The sequence below is a fragment of the Miniopterus natalensis genome, chromosome 11 (genome assembly GCF_054644295.1).
Source record: "Miniopterus natalensis isolate mMinNat1 chromosome 11, mMinNat1.hap1, whole genome shotgun sequence".
In the NCBI taxonomy this organism is placed as follows: Eukaryota; Metazoa; Chordata; class Mammalia; order Chiroptera; family Miniopteridae; genus Miniopterus; species Miniopterus natalensis.
Window position 1 is genome coordinate 46,817,092 of NC_142091.1, and position 14,905 is coordinate 46,831,996.

At 33.5% G+C, this 14,905-nt stretch overlaps 1 protein-coding gene across 2 annotated transcripts in view; it reads left to right on the top strand.

Moving 5' to 3' along the window:
* USP47 (ubiquitin specific peptidase 47) overlaps window positions 1-14,905 on the top strand; it is an 85,769-nt gene that overhangs the window by 49,713 nt on the left and 21,151 nt on the right. For both annotated transcript variants that reach the window (XM_087821732.1, XM_016210713.2), the window contains exons 9-16: window positions 3,377-3,472; window positions 3,550-3,702; window positions 6,473-6,640; window positions 8,539-8,670; window positions 9,111-9,187; window positions 9,744-9,799; window positions 12,171-12,283; window positions 13,010-13,114. In XM_087821732.1, coding sequence (XP_087677858.1) covers window positions 3,377-3,472; window positions 3,550-3,702; window positions 6,473-6,640; window positions 8,539-8,670; window positions 9,111-9,187; window positions 9,744-9,799; window positions 12,171-12,283; window positions 13,010-13,114 — 900 coding nt within the window. The remainder of the gene's footprint in view (window positions 1-3,376; window positions 3,473-3,549; window positions 3,703-6,472; window positions 6,641-8,538; window positions 8,671-9,110; window positions 9,188-9,743; window positions 9,800-12,170; window positions 12,284-13,009; window positions 13,115-14,905) is intronic.

Below are 14,905 nucleotides of genomic sequence, written 5' to 3' on the forward strand. Positions count from 1 at the left end.
AGTACAAAGAAGAACAGTACTCTAGACAAAATTAAATATTTTCAAACAAGCAAAGCAACCTGGTATCCAAAAATTTAAGGAGAGAAATGGATTAAAAAAATAAAAAATGCAGTGAATATTGATGAAACACACTTGAAGTGAAGGGTAAGTTATAAAGTGCTTGAAAGAGAATAAAGTGGAATAAAAATCTAAGGGACATCAAATGAAAATGAAATAGGAAAAAAAAGGATCTCAGAGAAAAATAGTAAGGGAAGACCAGCAAAGGAGATGTCCGACATAACCAGTGTGGAGAGGAAAACTGGAACAAAACTAAACTCTCTTGTAGGAAAACTCTGGGAATAAGGGAAATCTAAACCTGCATTTTGAAGGACCCACCATTTATCTGGCAGACTGACCCGGAACAGTCAACTCTGGGACATGTTTTAGTAAACCATTAAATTTTAAGGATAACTTGCACTGACATCATACTTCTGAAGAGCAACAGTCAAGTGGCAACAGCAATTTCAAGAAACGCAGATAAAGTACAGGCCAAGGCTTCAGTATCCAGCCAAGCATTCCTTCAGTTACAGCAGTACAGAACCAATTTTGAACATTGAAGAACTCATTGAAGGTTATAATCATGAGCCCTTCCTTTGGGGTTTATTAGGGAATGAGCTCTGCCCAATCAAGGGATCGCGGGAAGCTCCAGCAAAAGGACTGAGCTCCTGATTGCTTGAATTGTAGAATTCAGGACTAAACTTTGAAAGGGTGGGGACATGAGCAGAATGGTGTGAAATGTTAGACAAAGTACAAAGAATATTCTTAAAAAGGGCAAGAAAGAGGAGAGAGGGAAAGTAGAACGAGGTCATAGACTTGAATAGGTGGGAAACAGAGAACCATGTAGAACTGGTAGACTGGACACTACAGGCTTCAGTAAGAAAAGGGAAAAGATAAGGAGAACCTGAGGGTAATAACAAAAGTATAAGTGCACCACAGAAAGATTACTGACTTTCCTAAATACCAAAAGAAAACATAAAAACAGCAAAGGAAGCATAACACGTAGAGAAAGGAACACAGTAAATGTACTTAATACAGTAATTATACAGTGGTGACTGAGATGAAATAAAACAGTCATATCAAATATGAATGGGCTTAAATTGCCTATTAAAAAGATTTTCAAGTTGGCTCTTAAAAGCAAACATTACATTAAAATTTGGTTTAAGCAAGAATCCATTAGTGGGTGCTAAATCTAGGTTGGAAGGTTTAAGGCTCATGATTTTTGTATGGTCTCCTTACAGATTTCTTATTAACTACAAGGGGGGGAAATAACTGTATAGTGGACAAACCGGACAACACCTTGGTTGGTTAAAGTTAATAATATTGCTAATGAGGTTAGGGACATGGCCTGCAACTGTGATACCTTTAAAAGGCTGTATCATTACTTAGGTAGAAGTCTAGAAAGGAATGCATAATCTGATCTAATCATGAGGAACATCAGAGAAACACAAGTTGTGGAACATTTTATAAAATAACTGGCCTCTATAAAAATAATACTAATGTCACAAAAGAAAGGCTTTGGACTGTTCCAGAAAAAGGACTCTGAAGAGGTGGTCCTGGATTCCTTTCTGTACTGGAAGGGGAGAAATGCTATATGAGGGTAGTTGGCAAAAGCAGAGTGGATGGACAGAAGCACTGTGTCAACACTTTTCTGAATTTGATAACTAAGAATATTCTTGTTCTTAAAAAGTCACATTGGCATATTAAGAGGAAAAGCATGATGTGTGAACATACTCAAATGGTTGCAAAAAATACGTAATGTGTGTGGGGTGGGTTAACGATAAAGCAAAGGTAGCAGAATGTTAAAGGCTGGTGAGTCTGAGTAAATAGTTAATGGAAATCTTCTGTTCTTTAAACATTTCTCTGGGTTAAAAAAAATGTATAAACTATAACCCAGAGACCAATACACACGTACCTTAGTTTAGTTTAGTATGGTAAAATTTAAATTAGATAACTTTTCACTCTCCCTTCTCTCCTTGTCCCCTCACCCCTGCTCTGATTTTTTTAGATACTGAGTGTTTTACCAGTTCAAATGGCCTCTGTTTGGAAAAACGACCAATATGTTAAGCTATCTGTGTAATTTCTCTGAAAGCTTCTTTTACTCTGTTGTTTTTACAGAATTTACCTTTTATATGCTTAAAATATGCTTTAGAGAGAAAAAAAATCATTTTCTAAATGTGTTCTTTCCTATGACTTCCAGTAAAATGCTTGGCCATGTGGAAAATCCCCTGGCTAATTGGTCCCCCCACCTGTGGTCCATCCATATAGGAGATGGATGACGTTAGAAGCTTTTTGAATATCTTTTTATATCTTTGATCTTACTCCAAAATGAGCTATTCAAACAATATGTGGATAGTAGTTTTGTAAGCTCTGCCAGCTATTTTAAAGTAAGTCAGTTTTGCCAGGTCAAGCTCCTTTATCTGTTTTTTGAGGAACAACAGAAATATTTGAAAATACTTCATATTAATGATTCCATTTCTTTTTCTTTATATGTAATAAATATGTATTGTCAATAGTTCGCTTAGACCATGTGAAAAGAGATGACATCAAATGAGATTTGAGAGTATGCAACCTTACATGTTATATTAACTAAAATTCCTTTTTATTGTGAAAAATTATTGACTAAATAATTTTATGCCCACTAATTCTTCAGCAGTATTCACACTAAGTTTCTTGCTTCTATCTTAAAGCTGTATGGAGAAAAGAGAACCGCACGGTACACTAGGTGAACAGTCCAGAAGCGCTCATTATACATTTTCAAATGGAGCAGCATCTGACATGCAGTGAGAAGACTGCACAGTGATTTTCAACCTTTATACTAGTGCGATGGTGGATTACTGATTGGCTCTAAATATAGTAGCTAAGGATGATTATTAGATTTTTAAGTGTATGGATAGTGTGGATTCATCAAGAGTTCTATGTTATTTACAGTTTAAAAATGTCTTCTTTTATAAGAAGATTGAAATGATACATGTAACTGCTTTTCTAAGAAGTATGGAATTACTTTTTAATCTAAAGACTGAGGATTTTTCTTAGATTATTTAGGCAAATACCACAATGTAACGTCAATAAAAATTAGGTAAGAGATGACTGATTGTGATGTGCAGCGCTAAGAAAGGCAGATCTCATACAGAATGAAATAAATAATTATATTTTTGCTTAGTTTTTATAATGAAAATATTATTTGGTTGATTTTGTTTGTTTTCCTTTTTGCATCTTGAGTTCCTAATTTTCTAGCCATTCTACTTATAAGTATTTTGGTAATTGCAATGTTTTAATATTTGGGACCTTGTCATTAATATCATTAAGTAATTATGAAACAATTTTTTTTTCTAATTAGGAGGAAGCATTGCATGCATTTATTCAGCCAGAGATCCTGGATGGCCCAAATCAATATTTTTGTGAACGTTGTAAGAAGAAGTGTGATGCACGAAAGGTAGATGCCATGTAGAAATTAATACTTAATCACCTGAGATAATAGTCAGTATTTAATAGATCCCCCTTTCTTTTTAGGGTCTTCGGTTTTTGCATTTCCCTTATCTTCTGACCTTACAGTTGAAAAGATTTGATTTTGATTATACAACCATGCACAGGATTAAACTGAATGATCGGATGACATTTCCGGAAGAGCTAGATATGAGTACATTTATTGATGTTGAAGATGAGGTAAACATTTATTATATTTTCTTGTTATGTTTTTCATTAATCCATTTGGTTAGTCATGTTTAAAAGAGCTATTTGGGGTAACTTAACACTGATGTTTAGACTATTTTCTTGATGGAAGTTTTTTCTTTCTTATTTTCTAATGCCAAGTCTATAAAAAGAACTAACTTTGTATAATAAATACGCTTTTCCTGTCCACCCTAAATTATATTTCAAATATTATTATATTTCAGATATTCTTGCTTGATCAAAGTAACGTATGATATTATTTAAAAAGATTAAAAAGTCAAACTCTGGAATTACTTCTTTAATTTGAGAGATAATTTTATGTTTCATAACTTTCTTAGTTGTTGAAACAAACCAATCTAGAGGTGGGCTGCACTTGTACATAAAAAACACAGAACAAATATCTGTGAAGGATGGGCAAGCGAACTAAGTAAAATGGCCTAAATTTCCTGTATTTTTCTTAGTGTCTTTTTCAGTATTAAGGTTTTTGGATTATTCTCATTCAAGGTTTGCCTGCTCTTAAATTGGCTAGGTTACAAAGCTAGAAAAGAAAGGTATTTTGTCTGTTTTCCTTTTCTAAGTAGGTTTTTTAAAATTAAAACTGTTGAAATAGTTTGAGAATGGGACTTTGAACTACACAGGTAAAGCTCATCAGTTTCTTCCACTGGCTGACTACCTCTAATTCTCTGGTTTCTCTCCTTATCCAGTAGAATATTCATAATGTCCCACTATATTCTTTGTTTTTGTTTGTTTAATTGATTTCAGAGAGAGGGAAGGAGAGAGGGAGAGAAATATCAATGATGAGAGTCATTGATCAGCTGCCTCCTGCAGGCCCCCTACTGGGGATCGAGCCCGCAATCCGGGCCTGTGCCCTGACCAGGAATCAAACCGAGATCTCCTGGTTCCTAGGCCAAGGCTCAATCACTGAGGCATAATGGCTGGGCTATTCTTTGTTTTTTAAATCCATCTTTTGTTTTTTCCAAATAAGAACTTTTATTTTATTATTTTATTTTATTTTATTTATTTATTTATTTATTTATTTATTTATTTATTTATTTATTTATTTAGGAGAGGAAGGAGGGGAGAGAGAGCGACATTGATTTGTTGTTCCATCATTCATGCACTCATTGGTTGATTCTTATATATGCCCCAACTGGGTATCTTCCCTGCAACCTAGACATATTGGGATGATGCTCCAACCAATTGAACTACCTGGCCAAGGCTGTCCCACTACGCGTTTTTGGAAACTCTTAATATTTCATTATGAGGAGGAATATTTACAATTACTTAACATGGTTGTTAGAGTGATAAATCTTCATTATTCTTGAAGCTTTCAGGAAGCATTTTTTCTGATTGGAACCAATTACTATAATTATAAAAATGCCTTTTCCCAGAAGCTCAAAAGTAATTCTAAACATTCATCAAATTTTATTTAGTGCTGTTAAATACTAAGAGGCGATGTAGTATAAAAGAGCAGCCTTTCTGAACCTCACTTTCCTTGTTTATAAAGTAAGGACAATAATTGCTTTTTATAGCTTTTATAAGAAGAGAGTGCCTTTGATAAAGTAGATGCTCATTGAATGATACCCATTATGAACAAGTAATGTTTTGAAAGGTTTAATTTAAAATAATAACTAAAACACTTGTGCTTAATCTAGGAAATCTACCCAAAGTAACCAAACTTTCAAAGAAGCCATAATTATTGTAAGATTCCTACTCAGAGATCATTATTACTTTGGTCTTCTCTACTTTCCTAATATATTTCTTGTAAAGGGAAATTTTTTCCAAGGGAAGAAAATCTATAAAGTTTGACAGGAACTTTTAGGAAGTTCTAAGTTCATTTCTTGGGAAAAGAAAAGAGACGGGGTTCTGGCTTAGTTAAAGGAGTTTCAGAAATGCTCTCTTTGGACTTAGTGTAGAATTCTAAAGTTGGATTTCACCTCTATTTTTCCTTAAATCCACTAAGGGGATGAAGATTGTATGTTAGATGCAGTCCCTACAGCAAAGTTCTTGGCAAAAAATTGGTGCTCATTTTATATTGCTTGATTAATTCAAGAACTTCTATTCAATGCTTTAGAGAAGAATTCTTAAATTATTTAAATATAAACATTTTTAGGTATGTATATAAAATATTAAAGGAAAGGGGGGAAAGAGTTGTTTGAGGATTTCTAAGGTAGACTTCTTTAATTTAAATATGCATGAAAGGGATTTAAAAATCAGAAAAGCATTGCAAAGTATGATTTCTTGTTGTTACATTTACACCTCCTATACACTAGAGTTTAAAGTTCTTGAGGATAGATACAATGTCTTGTTTTTTGTTTCTGATTGTCTACAATAATAGCTAGCACAATGATAAACTGGAACTTTTTGTTCAAGAAAGTATATATTATTTGGGGATTTGAGAACAGAAGAAGCTCATTTTGGAGTTCAGGTTTTCTGCTTTTATTGATTTTTGGTAAAAGAAATAATTTCTTATTGTTACTTTGCAACTATAAACACAAATGGGGTTTAATAGAATTCTGAATTACTAATTTGTTGTATTAGAATTTTAAGGACATTAATATAAATGCTTTTAAAATATACTTTTGTTTCATTGTTTTTAAAGCCTCACTTCTTAAGAAAAACTAAATTTACTTAAAATAAGTATTTTATTAACAAGAATACCTTAAATTATGTGAAAAAGCAGCATGTAGATAAAACGTTTTACTTGGGTATATATTTTTCCTTTATTTAGTTTGTAATTGTAAGATAATTATGTTTTATTAAGAAATCTCCTCAGACTGAAAGTTGCACTGACAGTGGAGCAGAAAACGAAGGCAGTTGTCACAGTGATCAAATGAGCAATGATTTCTCCAATGATGATGGTGTTGATGAAGGGATCTGCCTTGAAAGCAATAGTGGAACTGAAAAGATTTCAAAACCTGGTCTTGAAAAGGTGCCTTTTATAGTTTGTGGTTTTTAGTTGAAAGAGATATAAATAATGCCGTAGCTGTGTGACTGAGAAAGGTCTCCTTAAAAGAAGTTTAATTTTTGAAAATTAAGACTTTTTAAGGTATTGTTTGTTATGCATTTATGTGGTTATAGTTAAACTTATGAAAAAGTGCTTACAGGTGGGAGCAGTAATTTCTGGGAGGCTGAACTGTGATTATGTAAGTAAGGGTGGTGGTGGTGTGGAAAGCGTCCTAGTAGTCGGACTCCTGCCTTGAAAGTTGCAGCAAGCCTCTACATCTTACATCTTGAGAGTTTTCTCATATAGCAGAATGAAAGCATCACATCCCCTGATTTTTAAAATTCTGGCTATGGAACCCTTTATGAAACAGTAATAGAACTGATTTTCTGTGGTGGTGACGGTGTTTGTTTTGTTAATCCTCACCCAGGACACTTTTCCATTGTTTTTCAAAGAAAGTGGAAGGGAGGGAGGAAGCGGATGTGGACTAGAGAGAGAGAGAGAAACATAATCTGGTGTGGCGGGAGCGAACCACAACCCAGGTGCGTGCCCTTGACCAGGAATGGAACCTGAGATCCTTTGGTCCGCAGGCCAACGCTCTAACCACTGAGCCACACTGGCCAGGGCAGAACTGATCTTTTTTAAGGTAGGGGGAAGACAAAGCCCTCAGTGTGCTTCCTCCTTCCACCCCCACCCCAGCCCCCGTGACAGCCCTTAAGGTACTTCAAAAGATGTTATAGTTCCATGGATTATAATTTTAAAACTACAAAACTGGATAATCTCTAGGGTAGAATGTTTTCTGTCACTGTGTCAGTGATTTTTAACATTTTATCAAACCATTTCTTTCACATTCATATAATCTGCTTTATTGTGGGGACAACTGCAGATCAAATATCTTGAGCACTGTGAATATGAACCACTAGCATGAAGACTGATCACTAGCTCAGTCTTAAGAGTCATATTATAGGTACAGTTGTTTTAGGCAGTATTTGAGAATGGAGTTTCACTTGCATAAATATATTTTTAGACCAAGACCAATATTCTCATCACCATCACCCTTTACTTTTTGAAATCTATTTCTTTCAGGGCAGACAGATAAGTGTGAGTTGCTGTGAAACGAATAATGTAGGGGATACATTATAACTTAGTATAAAAACATTACATTCAAGCAAGGATTGCACACAGTGGTTTAAAAGCAAAAAACGCATGGCTTTTTTTCCTGCATAGACAATTAGGTCTTATTTTTTCTTGTTGTATTATTAAAATAGGTAGGACTTCCCTTACAGTGTTGAATAGGAGTGGTGAGAGAGCACAGTCTAGGTTTTGTGTGCCATGAGAAGGGAAAGGTTGAAAATTGCTGGCATAGGTTGATTTTCTATTGAACCAGCTTTACATACCTGAGAGATGTCAAATCAGTAATCACTATATCACAGATATTACATAAATACATTAGCTGTTCCAAATCATTATATCCTTTATCTCCTCTTTAAAGGAAATAGAATCTTATTTGAATAAAAAAACAAAGTTATTTGGGTTTTCTTGATCTTGACTGTGCATATTAGAAGTCTTATATTTGGCATTTGCTTCTAAAATTTCAGACTACTGTGTTCTTTTTTACATAAATAAATAAATTATATTTTGATACTCATAGTTCCAGAGGTTATAGTATAATTAAAATGTGAAGGAATACGCTGAATAAAACTTGTGAAACTTGTGGCATATAAAATATATGGTGACTTGCCATTTTAATTCTCTTAGAGGAACGTTAACCTATAATAAATATATAGGACAACTAACATGTTGCTTTACTATGTATTAATAGAGAATAGAAAATGTGCAAATAAGTGTTTTCCCTCCTCTTGAGTTACCTTTATTTTCCCCCTTAGAATTCCTTGATCTATGAGCTCTTCTCCGTTATGGTTCATTCCGGGAGTGCTGCTGGTGGGCATTATTATGCTTGTATAAAGTCATTCAGTGATGATCAGTGGTACAGCTTCAATGATCAGCATGTCAGCAGGGTAAGGAGAGGTTTTTTTAGATTATTATTCTAAAAGACGAGTAGGGATGTTTCTAGCAATGACAGGGTTTATTGAAATGAGAGACTGAATGTGTCCAGTGAAGCATTTTAAGACACATACCAAAGCAACCTTTTGTTTTTGCTTTCAGTAAATTTCCTGCTTTGCTTACTGTTGTTATTTCTTGGTTTTGTTTTGTTTGGGGCTGCCTGAGTGTTTCCACAGATAGACTCCCAATTTCCCTCTTGTCCTGGGCCTGTATGGGGGGTGTTTAAGAACACTAAAACTGATTGGTCACTAGCAGCCACTGACTATGATTTACTTTTGTGAATTGGTATGTGTGGTCCATTTAACTCTGAGGTTAAAAATTGGGTTACATATTGCCATAAAGGTAATGGTGTTATAGATTTCACCAAAAAGTAAATAATGTAACAACTTTTTAGATAACACAAGAGGACATTAAGAAAACACATGGTGGATCTTCAGGAAGCAGAGGGTATTACTCCAGTGCTTTTGCAAGGTAAAGAACTTGGGAATTTTTAGTGTTTATAAATTACTTACAGCTTCTTGACATTTTTCACCATGAGAAAGGTTTAACCCAGAGTTAGCAAACTATAACCCATTGGCTGAATCCAGTCTACTTCTAGTTTTTGGAAATAAAATTTTATTGAAACATCACCATACTCATTTGTTTAAATATTGTGTATTGATCTTATCCCACTGCAACAGCAGAATTAGGTAATTGCAACACAGATCATGCTTCTACTGTCTGGCCTTTCCAGAAAAAAATTTGCTGACTCCTGACTTAGCTGTAGTAATCATTCTAGGACATGGGTTTTTTGAAGAATTGACTGTTACGAAGAGGAGTTATGAAATCTCATAAATGTATCAGTAAAAGCAAAGTAGATTTTTTTTTTCCTGGATGTTTTAAAGTTGAACCTGTTTGAGAACAGTTTCATGATTTTCTAATTGTTTGAAGCAACAAAAAATATTTTAAGTAAATATTTGATGCTAGGAAATGGAATCTTCACAATCTACTTTCTGTCCCTATTAATCTTTTTTTGTATTTTTACTAGCTCCACAAATGCATATATGCTGATATATAGACTGAAGGATCCAGCAAGAAATGCAAGTATGTTAACATATAGTTACTTCATTTCAATCTGTAGTATAAACTAATTTCTTTTGCAAGTTTTACAAACCCAGATAATCACTTTTAACCGATAGGACAATTAAGTTTTTTTATTCATGAAAGAATTAATTATAAAAACTGTTATGAGTTCATAGTAACTGTAAAAACACTTGGGAAAAAATGAACTTTTTTTTTTATATATATATATGTTTATTGATTTCAGAGAGAGAAAGGGGGAGGGGCAGAGAGAGATAGAAACATCATTGATGAGGGAGTAGTCATTTATCGGCTACCTCCTCCACATACCTGACTAGGGACTGAGCCCACAACCTGGGCATGTGCCCTGACCAGGAATCGAACCTTGATTTTCTGGATCCTAGGTTGATGCTCAACCGCTGAGCCACGCCTGGCCAGGCTGAACTTTTTTTTTAAATACATTAAGGGACAAAACGTACTCTACATTGACTAAACTGGGTATTTATTTGCAGTAAGACTATATTATATGCAGTTTGGTTTAGCGATGATAACCTCCAGACCTGTGAAGCAGTCATAACTCACCAGCTGCTGCGTGTCCCAGACCAAGTTATTTGACTTCCTAAGTCTTACTTTCCACATCTGTAGAATGGGAATAATTGTAGTATTTTAAAGGGTGTTGTAAAAAATTAAATGAGAGAACATATTTAAAGCATTTAGCGTCATGTCTGGTACATAGTACAAACTCAAATTTAGTTATTAGGTCTTTTTCTGTTACAATCTTTTTGGGTATTTAGTATCTACATGCTTTGAATGGGGACCATAGATGAAATAAACTTCCCATTTACCACTCTAGAAATGTTCCTAAGAACTAGAGTTCAGTATCTTTGCTGTTTGCTTAAAAAGCAAGTAAAGCTTTGAGTCTAGTATGCTTCCTTTACTCTATTTTAATTTATTAAGAATTCCCCAAAGTAATCCTATATACAAAGCATCCGGGGTTGTCCTTTTTTCTTTTTCTTTTTTGTAATTATCACTTTGAAAAATTGCAGTTCCTGTTTTTACTTGCTAACTTTTACTCTAACTAAAGCAGTATTACAAATAGGTAGAGGTGTGTGTTTGTGCATGAACATAGTTATATATGCAGATGATATGCTTGCTTATATTCTTTTTATAATTAAAATAATATATTCACTCTCATTGATCTTAACATATTTTCTTTATTTAGGAACTTCCATGCTATGAGTAACTCTATTTTAAGCAGTATAATGTTTTGTTTACTTTTTTGTAAACCTTCATTAGACTGTGACTTCACTTGGTTCAAGACTTAGGACATAGTCATCTTTTTCCCAGCAGTATAGTCCAGGGTCTGTCATACAGTGGCTTTTCAATAATTTACTGTAGGATTTATGAAAAGAAAGGAAATCATAATAAGTCATTTCAGAACAAAAATTTCAGAGTAGAAGTAATCATTCATTATAACCCAAAAAACTAAATTGTCCAGTGTCGTAGCTACCTGAAGGCAGAGCCAGGATTGTAGTTCATGTGTCCTTTTGGCACCCACCACTCCAGATATTTTCAATAGAGCAGTAACTCAGCTTTTCTTTCTTCATTCCTGGACTCTAGGTTGGTGATGAAACACCAGGGGGCGCTATATGTATGATACGGAATATTTATAGAAGTAGAGCTTATTTCTAAGAACAGTAGATTCTTACCTTCCACGGATGCATGATTTTTTAAATATAAATTGTTCTCATTTATGTTTAATAATCATTGGCTTTATTAAACAGTATCATAGTCTCATAATGTCACTTTTAATACTTTTAGTTACATATGAAATTCTTTGATTAGAAGGCAGCTTAAAGACTGCTTTGAGAACAAAGAAACGATAATTGTATTAGGGAATAGTATATAAATAAATAGCATTTGCAGTCATAGCAGCAGCAACAGCACTTACTACATTTTATTATATCCAGGGTAATACCTATGGGGTATGTGTTAGTAATAAAGTAAAGAAACCAAGGTCTGGATAAGTAAACTTTCCCAGGGTCACATAATTTTATGGTGATAATGCAATTTGAAATCAGAAATAGTTTTATTTCCAAGAGAAGCTTTTTTATTCTAAAAATCTTAATCTACATAGTTTTCCTGGAGCCAAATGCTGCTATTATGGAGAAATATGTGACTTTTTAAAATATGAGACCTAATCATGTGTTATTATTACAAACTAACTCTTTACCTTTATCTGGAAGAAGCTCATGTTTCAAGTTGAGAGATTCAGGTACTTGAGATATATTTTGATGAGAGCTATAGAATTATATACAATGGAAAGCTGGTAGGACAAAATTAAAGGAAGCTCAATTTCAATGACATTGTCTTACCCTGTTTTAATTATTAATAGAATTTCTAGAAGTAGATGAATATCCAGAACATATTAAAAATTTGGTGCAGAGAGAGAGAGAATTGGAAGAACAAGAAAAGAGGCAACGAGAAATCGAGCGCAACACATGCAAGGTTAGATTTCATAATTTTACTTTTAATTAAAAAATGCTACTTCAGTTTGCTTAACTGCGATTCTCATAGCTGACTAATTGGGTTGATTGTGTAGACAGTTACGCTATCATGATCATTAAGGAGTGTAACCAAACTATATTACTGAGGTAAGATACGATTTTATAATATGCATTAAAAAAACACTGTCATACAGTGATAGTTCTCAGTGCTTGTAAGGTTACAATAAGATGACTATTGTCACATTCTACTACAAGAAGAATAAATTCTGCATAGATATTGAGTAGACTTTATCAAGAATTTATCAAGAGCCTTATGCAAGTTTATATTTTATATATAATTCTCTTAAAGAATATTATCTAATGAGATCATCACAGTTGCTGTAAAATTTTGAGCTCAAGAACATCCATCATAATATTTTCCAAACTAGGGAAAAATTAGAAACAACCTGAATGTATATCATAGGGGGGCTGATTATATAAATTATGATATATGCTTACAAAGAAACATACACTTGTTAAAATTAACGTTTAAAAAAATTTAATAACCTGAGATACAGTCACTACCAATTATTAAGTGAGAAAAAGAGACACCAGAGAGATGATCCCATTGTATGTTTTTTAAAAAAATTATAGTTTTTTTACTGTTAGGGAAAAAATGCTGTCTGCAAAAGAATTAAGCTTTGACTCATGACCCGCTGAATTGTTGACTGTATTTTACACTTTCTAGATAAAACTATTCTGTTTGCATCCTGTGAAACAAGTCATGATGGAAAATAAATTGGAGGTTCATAAGGATAAGACATTAAAGGAAGCAGTGGAAATGGCTTACAAGGTAAGTTTAACTGCACTGTTAGCATTTAATTATTGATTTTAGATAATAGTATCAACATATTTTCCACAGTATTTATTGTAGTTGATAGTAATATAAGTACTTGCAATAAAGTTGATAGCCCATTTAAATCATATATCTTTTAAAAAGTATAGTTTATACCTCTTCTTTGAAACATACTCACTTGGTTTTGAGAAATTCTCACAAAAATATTTATTATTCTTTATATGCGTTTAGCAGATACTTATTTTGTGCCTACCATATTAGATGTTAGAGACACTAGAATGAGCAAGGCTACATGGAGTGCTAGAGATACCACAGTGAACAAGACATAAGACATGCTCACTGCCCCTCACGGAATTTATAATCCATTGGAAAGAAAAGACAAAAAATATTTATCTAAAGTTTGCCAATATTTTATTGTTTAGGTGCTATAAAGTAAATCAGTAGTATATTGAGATAATTTATTCTGAGACTTTCACCATGAGAAAGAGATAGCTATGCAAAAGTTGGGGGAAAATATTTTAAGTAGAAGTAACACCTGTGTAAAGACTGAGGTGAGAAAGTGCTTTCATGATCAAGAAACTGAAAACGGGGGAATTATGTTTTGGTTGTCTTGAATGAGAGTAGAGTAGCACAAAATAAAATTAGAAACTTCGTAAGAATAGAAGTTTGCATTTTCTAAGTAATGGAAAGTTATTAGTGGGTTTTCAAAGGCAACTAAAAAAGAATGCATTCTTTAACCAGATTATTCTAAATATCATTTGTGATACGTGATAAATTTTTTTGCCCTTTTCTTTAAATGTTAACATCATCTGATTGAAATTAAGCAGTCATTACCTAGAGAAAAAATTGCACACTACATTACTTTATAATTATATTAGAACCTATGAGAGAACTAGAAATAGTACACAAGATAGCTGGCATTGTTTCTCCAAGTGTGATTCAGCACAACCTGCACCAGAATCACATTCCTATTAAAAAACTAATGCCCGCAAATAAATCTGAATTTCTGTGTTGGTGCCTGGAAATATGCATTTTAAACAAGTACTTCAGGTGATTTTTAAGCATACTAAAGTTTGAGACCTACTGTATATTAAGTACCTGGTCCTTCATAGGAATCAGTATTGAAAATTTATATCATGTGACTTTTCATTAATGTCACTGCCCCTCACTAAACTGTAAGCACTTAAAAGGGTAAAGAGTGTTCTGGTTTTGTTCATGATTGCATTTTCAGTACTTCTGTCTTGGTATATAGGAGAGTCAAAATTACATGGTCATGTGAATGAATAAATAAATGAACAAACAATAACATGGATGATGGCTCTGCATTCACCTTATTCAAGTAAAAATCCTTCAGACATGTTTAAAATCCTTTAAACAAGTAGACATCATCTTTGCAAAACCCTAGTGAACCAGATTAGACTGAAATGGAGAATATGTCTTAACTAAACAGTCTTACACAGTAAGGTCAATCAGTGATAGCAATAAGGGTAGTTTATATCCCATCCATTTTTAATGCAGGAAGAAAAAAATTGTCTTAAAAATAGGAAGTAAAGTTTACAAGTGTAAAGAGTCAAACAGAACAGAGAAATAAATTAATATTATGTACCAAAAATAGAGGTCATATTGGGATGAGGGTGAGGTTGAATAGAGATCAATGGGGACATACATGTTTTTCTTTAAAATCACAATCACAAAACTTCAATGAGGTTTCTGTTTCTTCAGGAGGTTCACTTCCAACTTAAGAGATGTTGCATTGAGGGCATGCCATTTACTAGTGACATGGGCTAG